The 10,501-nt window shown below is 40.0% G+C and overlaps 1 protein-coding gene and 1 long non-coding RNA gene across 2 annotated transcripts; both read right to left on the minus strand.

Annotated features, from left to right (window-relative positions):
* Nucleotides 1-1,045: 1,045 nt before the first annotated feature.
* Nucleotides 1,046-4,487, minus strand: LOC145444661 (uncharacterized). The gene is made up of 3 exons (XR_013916741.1): nt 3,819-4,487; nt 2,999-3,088; nt 1,046-2,410 (listed from the first exon to the last, which is right to left on the minus strand). It is a non-coding gene; the product is annotated as an uncharacterized LOC145444661 (long non-coding RNA).
* A 2,145-nt stretch (nt 4,488-6,632) lies between these two features.
* LOC145444660 (uncharacterized) lies at nt 6,633-9,248 on the minus strand. The gene has a single exon (XM_080322675.1). The coding sequence runs from the start codon at nt 9,114-9,116 to the stop codon at nt 7,239-7,241; it is 1,878 nt and encodes a 625-aa protein (XP_080178801.1). The 5' UTR covers nt 9,117-9,248; the 3' UTR covers nt 6,633-7,238.
* Between the last annotated feature and the right edge of the window lie 1,253 nt (nt 9,249-10,501).

Here is a 10,501-nt window from a genome sequence, read left to right on the forward strand (position 1 = left end):
CTGGAGTTTCAATCAAGCTCATTAGTTCATAATTCATCATCGCGATTCGCGGAGTGTCAATTCTTTCAAAGTGATTGCAGATTTTCAATTGCCAGGCACTGAATCGCAGTACGAAACATTGTAATATCGTTTCTAGAGCAATTTGCAACACTAATTTACTTAAAAACATCGGTCATGAGACATGCCAACACTAAAACGTAAAACCTCATTTTCGGCTTCCGTAAGCGTTAGCACTCAGCATCATTTACTAATATTATAATGCTGTATCTGTTTGCAATCAATTATCAATAAATTGGAATGACAGATATTCGAATAAAGTAACGAAAAAAACGAAGTAACCAAGCGATTCCTCTGCGGCTGCAATCAGCGCAACGCAGACGGTGAGACCATAGTGTCCTATATGGTGTCGACACAAGCAAATATCACGCCTCAGTGAAATGGACGATTCTCACCGCTTTAGCGCCCCCTATGGACGGATGGCGGTCATAATTTTGCCTCCATAAGGCTACCATTGTGTGCAGAAATATTGCAGTTGTTTTTCCTTTATGGCGACTCGTTACTGCGAATGCATGAGTTGTTAGTTATTGCAACACTACTAATGCCTGATTTCATGTCATTGCTAGCGAAATCCAGACCCTACTTCTTCATTATTGCTGTTTGAGAAGCCTTAGCGTGTGACTGTATTTTTGCTTTAACTGAACTGCTGCTGACTTAGTCTTCTGATGTCACTAGTAACAGTAACAATTTACACAGCAATGTATGGAGCTTGTATTTTCTGAGTTGTTGACGGGTCTACCAGAGTTCAGTTTTGCCGACGTAGACAGGATTGCCAGTGAATCGAGAGGTAATGGAAATAGCAAAGGCTGAATCTTACATGAGAGATTTTAGAGGCATGTTGTAATTTATACTAGCAGAGGTCCTTGGTAGATTTATTCAAGCACTCAAATTAGGCTCCTAACTGGCTTTGAGAATTAGACTTCGTGACTTTGCAAGTATCATCAGAGATCCTGATGAGTTTGAGCATGTCAGTATCAGAACAGTGTTGTTGGGGTCAATGCTTGATATTGCATATTGTCAAAACAAAAAATTGTGCTGGAAACTAAAATCAAATAACTTGTCAACAAATTGTTTAGTAATAAACAAATACGAAGCTTTACAATATGACTACAAATTGCTGTCCTTGCAATGTTTCCAGTTGCACTGCCCCAGTCCGATGATTGTCGAGTGCACCATATACTGCATGCTGCAGTATTTCATGTTCCAGGTGCAGATGTGCCTCATCGACCAGCCACAACGCCACGGACCATCGATGATCGACAAGGATATTTCGAAATCTGATGAAAAAGCTAGATTGTCATGGACACCTTGCTCATTTGCGGGATATGAAAGCGTCATGGCGACCCGGAGATCTTTCATTTAAACTGGGTTTAAACTTAGTTCTCCACGGTGGACACATCCACCAAGCCGCTAGCTAACTCCCAGTTGTGTCCCGGATAGCTTTGTGCATAACTGGCTAGCTCCTAGCAAATAGCGGACAAATTGTCAATATATCTGATAATTTGTCAATATACAATACCCAACATAACTGTTGAATGTTATTTCTATGTTTATTGAGCAGATAAAAAATGAATGGGTGAGCAATATAAAGCAGACTTGACTTCTGTGTATGTAGCCACTATGGCCATGTGGCGTGATACCAATCAAGCATTTACAAGTTACATAGTTCTTATAGTAATAAAAAAGTTCACTCTGAAGAAACAAGCATGATGGTGTCTGCACTCGTTATTCACAGTGTCAGTCTATTATTAGCATGTGTGCTACTATAATTTCCTCATCTGATGGATCGGGCATATGTTCTCTAATTTTCTCTCTACTCACTCAAATTGCCGATTTCCCAAGAGTAAAATCTGAAAAATTTGCCCAAGTTATCGATAACCTTCTAACAGATGCAGTGGACAAGTTGAATCAAACACCAAGGTCTTTCACTCCAAAGCCTTGGTGAATCCGACAAAGAAATAAAAACAGTTCATCTTGCAATGGCAAAGTTTTTGAATTTGCCTTTACATTGAAATTCTTCAATATACCACTTCTGACATCATTTTTAACAGCTGATCAAAGTGGAACAGTTGCAGCTGTTGATGAGACTATATCAAAAAACTTCAAAACCAATCCGTAACTTGAAAATCTAGAGTAATACAGAAACATATATCATCAGATGCCTTGAATCGTGCACAAAATCAGCTTCTCCAGCTCGCTACTTGAATCCCGAATTATTCCCTTTGCTTTAGATGACTTTTCGAAGAGGGGAAAATCTTCTTCACAATACGTGTGATCCAGCAATGGCTGTTGTAGATATGAAATCTGATTGTTGCTACTTGGACCAGGAATTTCTTCTGGAGTATGATGTCCACTACAAATACAGTTAGATGCATTAATAACATGCCGACAGAAATGAAAACATTCATGGTTATGGTATATTTACGATCAACTAAAAATAGCAGTTATTCAAGTACATCTACGTTTTTCAAGTAATTATAGTACCTTTTACTAAATAATTAATGTTGGTGGCATAACCAAGTGCAGAAAATAATTTAAAGTAAACAATCACAAATGAGCCGAATTGGATAAAATGTCTGTCAGCTTGCCACACACTAATATCACTAATAATGTTCGGTCATAATGTTTGTCGCAGTTCAAGTGATACAACAGCTTGGGATTGAGCTCTGGATTTTGCTGCACTGATCATAATAACCAGTAATACTTTTACGCGATTCTAGAATGGCCAAGCAGTCCTTGGACATTTTTCAATGAGTTGTGCAAGTTATATTTTTGGCTGCAATGCACTCTACATATTGTTGGAAAGGCAGTATCAAGTAGTGATTGGACTCTCCCTTCCAACCAATTGATATATGTGCCGAGTTCGCAAAATGTACCAGTCATTGTTAAGAATTGAAAGTAATTTGAAGCATCATATCATGTCAGTTTACATTGATCTCACCTCTGATGCATGTGCAACACCCTTCTTGATGGTGACGACTTCATCCACTTGAATATCCCAGGAACTGCTCCAATTTTCGAATAGTGACGTCTGCAAGACAAAATCCTCGTCATTAAAATGTTCCCTTCAAGCACGTGTATTTCCAGTTATCTAGACAAAAGTCAATAGCAATGTTATCACAGGGTTGTAAATGTAATGACTCGACAAGAGTCAGACCCGAGTCACGACTTTCTGATGACTCGACTCGACTCGAGTCATTTTCTGAAAATACGGAAATGATTCGACTCGACTAGAGTCAATTTGTGTATTGACTCGACTTGGACTCGAGTCATTGCGCATTACTCGAACCAACTCATATGACTCGAGACTCGGACGGCCAAGGCCAACATTTCATGTTAATTTCGAAGAATAGTAAAGTAACCACACCATTGGGATTTGGTTCTGATACTTGAAAATGTGACCAGAAATTGCTAAATGTGAGTAAAATTAGTATATTATAAATGCAAACCATTAGATATCACTAAACAGAGTTAAAAAGTGGGTTTAACGAGACTTGAACTGGAAACTGAACAGTCAAAATAATGACTTGAACTCGGACTCGAGTCATAATACCATGACTCGGACTCGACCCTCTGCTCTATAACTTGGACTGGGACTTGACTCTGTGAATTGAAAATGACTCAACTTGACTCGAGCCAAAACTATAAAATGGAGATTGACTTGTGACTCGGAGCCTTGTGCCATGGTTACAACCCTGCGTTATCACAAAAGAAAAGGAGAGAGTATAATCTGATTGAAACACTTATGGTAATTTACTCACTTAAAAATTCGGCCCAACTTCACGTCAAATTTTTTATATCCATTTCTTCCGGTGAAAAGATAGATTCATGGTCTTTCTTAAGTCGTTGTTGCATTTGAGAACCACAACAATGATAGTGTGATCTTCCTGTCACAGTCCACGATCCCGCATCTCCATTCATGTCTGTTATCTCACAGTCACAGGCAATATAATAGGTTGTTTACTGTAAAAGTTCTTTGCAAGAAACCAACATGTCCAATTGTCCATACGGTATCAAACATAAACTGTATTACACGAATAAATTAAATTAACTAATTCTAATTACGTAAATACACGACCAGCTATTTACAAATATATGTGCACTATATCTTAGGAGAGGTTAAGTTGATATGCCACGTTCTCGGCTTCTCGTTCTCGTGAGTAACGAGTTATCACAACACAAACCAGTACCGAAAGACTTCGTAAAACGACTGAAAATAGGCAGTTTTTCGCTCAAAAAGATTCCATGCTAATACTGAACGTGTTATTTATCTTAATTTAGCATCGATACCCTGAACAGCATCAAATCGACAACCCACGGAGATAAATAACGAAACCAACTCCAAAACTGCCATCTGCGCGCATGAAGCACGATTCACCGGCCGCCATCCGTTGACCATAATGGCGGCGCTCGTGAGCAAAAATGAAAATCGTGCATTTGGTGGATCCATTCGCGGAAGCCCTTGACTGCGCCCTTGCGGGCGAAGTTTTTTTTTTATTTTTACCGCTATGCTGGCCTCGGCTGCCACTGTATACAATTTTTAGATTACTAACCAACGGATGGATTCGCAACACGTGACTCACGATTGAATACGCCGAGAAGCGAACTGCTGAGCCGGCTAAAAGCAGCAGAATTGATATTCCCATAGCTGGCGATCCAAGCGTCGAAATTTGATATGTATGGTCCTGATCGAAAGCTAGTGTCGCACTGATTCCGCAATAAAAGTATATTTCCAGGCAATGGTACCATCCCAAAATAGCCGTGAAAGTCTGGGAATCGGCATTGTTCTGAACAATCGCTGGGCGTAATTGGTAATTGTTGTGGTCATGCTGCTGCAGCGCTCTCACTTTTCAGAACAGTCGGCCTTAAACGGCTATTTTGGAGCAGTTACATTGCCCTGACAGGATTTTATTTTGTATTTTCGGAATTAGTACATCAATAGCTTACGATAAAGACCAGATGCATCAAATTTGGACGCATGGATCGCCAGCTCTAGGACTACAAAGTTTGCTGCTTTTAGCCGGCTCTGCAGTATGTTTGTCGGTGCATTCATCCGTGACTCACATCTTGCGCATCTATCAGTGGGTTGGCAATCTACAATACGATTTCAGATCACGATGCTGCATCGTTACTTCGTCTGGCTAACTAACCAGACCACTGGATATTATATAACGTCTTATCTGACAAAGCACGGTTTTGTTTTCACTCCTCATCCTAATTCCTACGTCCCTCGATAAAAATAATATTATTTCTTTAATTATAAACTAGAGACGCAAATCCAACACGTACATATATTATAATACTTTTTCAACGACATACTGCACCCTATCCTTAATCCTAATCCATAGGAAATTAGGTAAATAACATTTTACATTTCCAATTACGTGAGCCATAATTACCAAGCATTCAAAACACGCTTATATTACGCCACAATGACATCTCACATAGCATACTATGTAGTATGTACGCACATAAACGCATTTATTACTACACAATCTGAACTAGACTTGAATTGTTGTTAAATACGACGCTACGGTTGTCAAGGAGCACGGTTGAATTTATGATTATTAAATTACATGTTCAACAGCAGCAATTGTAATTGTAATGTAATTGAAGCATGCAAGGAGTAATTGTAATTTGATATTTTTAGCATGGAGTAATTGTAATGTAATTGAAACATTCATGAAAGTAATTGTAATTGAACTGAAATAATGTAATTGATCCAACTCTGGGATACCACGAGTTGGTTGATATTGAACCTTATCAATAACTTCCTCCAGCGATTGAGCACTTAACTGATGCAGAGTTGGAAGAATGCCGCGAGAAACCTCTGATTTTGTTTCATCCATGCCACAATCAAACAGTGGAACGACATGTAAAGCTCGTAACAGAAGCATCAGCGCAAGTTTCGGGATTTGAAAGACGAGATGGCCTCATTTGCCAAAAAATTAAGTCTCGTAAACTGATGAAAAAATTTGACACAAAAATGCATTTTCAATAAGTCGTTAAATGTGAATGTTTCATTATGGTTTGAACCGATTTTAGAAGGACTGTGTTGTGAATATATTTGTATTATATGCCCAATGTTCGGTATTGTCAGTGTGTTACTTTTCTTTTCAAAAAAACTGATGACAGATCACAATTCGTCAGAATAAATGCTGAATTTCAATAAAATAGTGCGTATATATTGCTATTTGGCTATAACTCATTTTGTGTTCACAATAGAGAAAACTTTCTTCTTAAGACAGATAGAAACATGTTTCCGCAGATTTTTAGCTATATATCATGACTCTACGACCAGCGGTTACCGAGATGGGCCATTTTACCCCCCCACGCACAGAAATTGGGGGGTTGCCGGCTGGAAAATGGGGGTAATACCCTGAAGTCGCTTTTTATTGAAGTTTTAGGTCATTTTTCAGGATTGAGGAAGCCCTTTTTTCGATTTGAAAAAAAAAGTCATTTTTACGCCACCCTAAAGTGGCTAGCTGCAGGGCCGGAATAAAATCGAAGTCTTATTCCCTCACACAAGGTATCATTAGGCAGGTTGGCTCTACTTGATCAAGTTAAGTGGCATGTTGTGCATCAATATCCGTTTATTTCATTTCACTATTAATAACAGTCCAAGATCCATCATCTCAACATACAACCATTAATGCTTTATAAAAAGAACCATACGATTCAATGAACCGTTCAAGGATTCAAATTCGAAGATGTGCATTGCGTAGCCTTCAAACATTTGCCGGCACTTAGCGGCCAGCAAAAAACACAAGTCAGTCATGCGTTTACAAGAGCACCATTGAATCCATCATCTGGTATTATTAATGTGATATCACACATCTGATAATCGACAATAACTTCTAACAACTGACCACAATGCAGATCTCAATCCTAATTTATCAGTGAAACGACCTTCAACAAAATTGTCCCAATAAATATGCATCAAGTTAAGAAACTTACTTGTTTCTCAACCGAGAACAACGATCAAATTGCATTACCTTCCTAGGATAATCATGAAATTTGTACCACACATTCAGTCATGCTGTATGAGTAACTAATAATTCCTTGCCGGAAATAATGGATTTGACAGCTTTACAATATCATCAAAGTCAGCAGAGAATCCACGCCAAAACTCGGAAGCATTTCAAGTACATCAAACTTGATATTTTGTCTTTGCATCTTCCTCAATTCCACTTCCATCCTTGTTTCCATTTATCAGTTTGACCGCCGCCCGCACCTCTAGGACGAGATCTCTGCGGCATCATGTCAAGCAGCAACTGCCTCTCTTCCGGTTTGAGCGAGCTGGTGTTGAAAGGAAAAGGTAACGCGGATCCAGACGATGATGATGATCTCGCTTGATTTTGAGGCCGAAATCCGCCGGAATTGGAAGAAGACGAGCCGGATCTTTGCTGTTGATAGGCTCTTTGAAACATTTTGTGATTACGACGTAACTGTTCCTCTTGCAGCTTCTTCAACTGTGCCTGCTGTTGTTGAAGCTGTGTGGCTGCGGCCACGACGGCAGCAGTCAGGGTTTGATTTGAGACTTGGCTCTGGTTGCTCGAGTGACTTTGACTGCTGGTCTGCGATTGAATTTGAGTCTGCTGCTCTTGCATTCTCTGTTCGATCTCTTGTTCCTGTTGTAGCGCCTTCACAAACGCCGTCTTCAGCCTGTTCGTGTGTTCTGCTTTCAGGGCTTTCTTCTGGTTGGTGTTGACACACTGCAGGCACATGACCTTGTCCGCTCCCAGTTTGATGGACTTCCACAGCGGGCTGAAGTCTTTTTTGCATTGCAAGCACACGTTCGGCGTCAGGACGGGATCTGCGTTTTCCGTTTTCTGCGACGACTTGGTCTGGAAATGCTGGATCTTTCCGACGACCTGTTCGAGACCGATGAGACAGATGAATTCGTTGCTTGCAGCGCTCGGCAAGAAAGTGATCTCAGGCGGAGGCGGTTTAGGTGGCGGAATTTCCAGCAATGTCTTCTCCAGTTGCTTTCTCAGCGTCAGCTTCGCGGCCGCTTGCTGTTGCTTGAACGACTGCACTGGGGGAGTACTACGGGATTTTTGCTGTTGCTGGAGGGATTTTTGTTGCTGAAGCAAGAATTGCTGCATGTTAGAAGCCAAGTCGCCTTGTCCTAAAAGCAGTGGGTTCGGACCTCTGAGCAGATTACCCGCACCCATGAGATGTGGCATTTGCATCATCGCCGCCAACGCGTTTCTGTTCGCTTGCAGCTGGGCGCTATTTGTAGAGTTGCTCATAATCGATTGTGATTGATTAGAGGCTTTGAAATTTGGTGCGGCACGGGAATTATGTTGCGTGTGAGAGCTCTGCTTCGAAAAGCTGGCGCTGCTCCTCGAAGGGTTGCTGTGTTGATGGCTAGCGGTGGTGGGCACGGGCGTTGTGGCACTGCCTTGCTCGGAAGAGTTGCTCACAGACTGATGGTGCTTCGACAACTGACTCTGACGGAGTTTCTTCAATAGGACGAGTTTGGCTTCTTCACGTCGAACAGAGTCTCGCAACTGCACAATCCTGCTCTCTTGACTCTTATGCATGAGAGTCAACTTTCTTAGCAATTCCTTATTCGAGTCAGATTTTTCATCAATCGATAAGTCATCATCTTTAATAATAATTACATCTTCATCTGCCACTAGTGACTTTGGTTCATTTTCTATATCATTCCTACCCTTGCTACTCAAATCAACAGCATCTTCTTCTTGACTGTGTTTTAATCTCGAGTTTTCATCAACCTCTTGTAGTGTTTTTTCTGTGATTCCACTACTATTGACCTCTGCCTCGGCAAGAATTGCAGATTTCAATTCCCGGTGGCAAGGTGCCTTCTCACCCTTGGATTCCGATTCCGCAGACATATCAACTTTGTCAGTCGATTTATCTACCTTGTCTTCACTAGATAAGGGTGTCAATTTGACTCTTTTGGCATCAACAACGGGTTCTATATCTGTTGCTGTGCGTTTAACCCCATCTTTTGGGGTTTCAGTCTCTTCCAGACAAGTGCTTTTACTTTCGTCATCTTCTTCCTTTGTAGAGGAGGATTCTTTATCCATTTTGAGCGTTCCGAGACAGATTGAGGAGTCCTATAGCATTCAATGTACTGCTCAACAGTCAATACCCAATGTCGATATGTTATTTGCAATCACATAATTCCACTGAAAAGTATAAAAACAGCATAAAAACATACCACAAAAGGTGTCACATTGTTGTGCACATTATACACGTTGGTAACGTTGCATATATGCTTTCATAGCCTATGTCAACTTGGGTTCTGTATGGAATCGGTGTCCTGTGCTCACACTATATTCTATTTTTTAATTATTTTTTATTAAATTACTTCAACTTGGAAAATCATCGCTGCTCACCGGATATGTCAGGCAAAAAGGCCAGCGATTCCAATCAGGCAGTTGGCTAAAATAATGTTACAGCTATATTATGGAACTACTCTCTCAATCAACATAAAATCACTGGACTATAATTTCCCAGAAAGGGTAACTTAAAATCTTGTGACTGACGCACATAAGAACACAAGCACATAGTTCCAAAACTCAATTTAATGACATTGATCCATATTACCGAACTTCATCCCGAGTTCTACCGGTAGGAGTTTACGGACGGTAGGTCATTAATAAAGATACCACAGTTAAGATCATTTTAAAATCAGAACAATCAGATAAAGCTATTAATTGTTGCATTGATTCCTAAAATATTCAGGCAAGTAAATAAATAAAACCTCATCATTTTCTTCTCGCTGGGATCACATGGTGATTTTGAGTTGAAGATCACAATTATTCAGGATTGAATATAAATATCAACGGGAAGAAACCAACGCTACAATGCGAAAAACGTCATGAGAAAAATATCAACTTTGCGGGCTACAAGCATTGTTTTCATACTGTCGTCTATGTTGGTCCATGGCGTCGAGTCGATACTGTAGCCAGACTTGGACAACTAGTCATCTAAATTGTGAAATATTTGTACTCCAATCCAATTTCTGGATTCTCTAAAATGCCTACAGTAGAACTGTATAATGTGAAACGAGTCAAGCTTGCTGTATAGCCTGTACACATTTGTCATTTTCTTGCTATTGAGAATGAACCCTGATAACTTCAATCAATTTTCAAGTTCTCACGAATTCAGTAATACTAATTCTTATCTGATTTGGAAGAAATGCACACCAGTATAGCTACAATTCAAATTCTAATCTAATTTGGAAGAAAACAGGGTGGTCTAACTCTTTATTTAGTAGTAGCCTATTATGCCGTTTTTCTGAGCTGTAATAGTACGGTAGCCTAATCAACTTCGAAGAAATGCTAATTTTCAAATTTCAGGTCTGAAGTGGGAACCATATCATCATACGGGATGGTATATGTTTCAAAATCGATGCCAAAGTGGTTTTCAATCATTATTAAATCCTGCTGTCATCGGGTTCGGGTCT

The sequence above is a fragment of the Botryllus schlosseri genome, chromosome 8 (assembly GCF_051294905.1).
Source record: "Botryllus schlosseri isolate E-star chromosome 8, Bs_hap1, whole genome shotgun sequence".
In the NCBI taxonomy this organism is placed as follows: Eukaryota; Metazoa; Chordata; class Ascidiacea; order Stolidobranchia; family Styelidae; genus Botryllus; species Botryllus schlosseri.

Coding starts and splice junctions, on each gene's coding strand:
- LOC145444660 (XM_080322675.1), bottom strand. CDS start 9,116: ATGGATAAAGAATCCTCCTCTACAAAGGAAGAAGATGACGAAAGTAAA.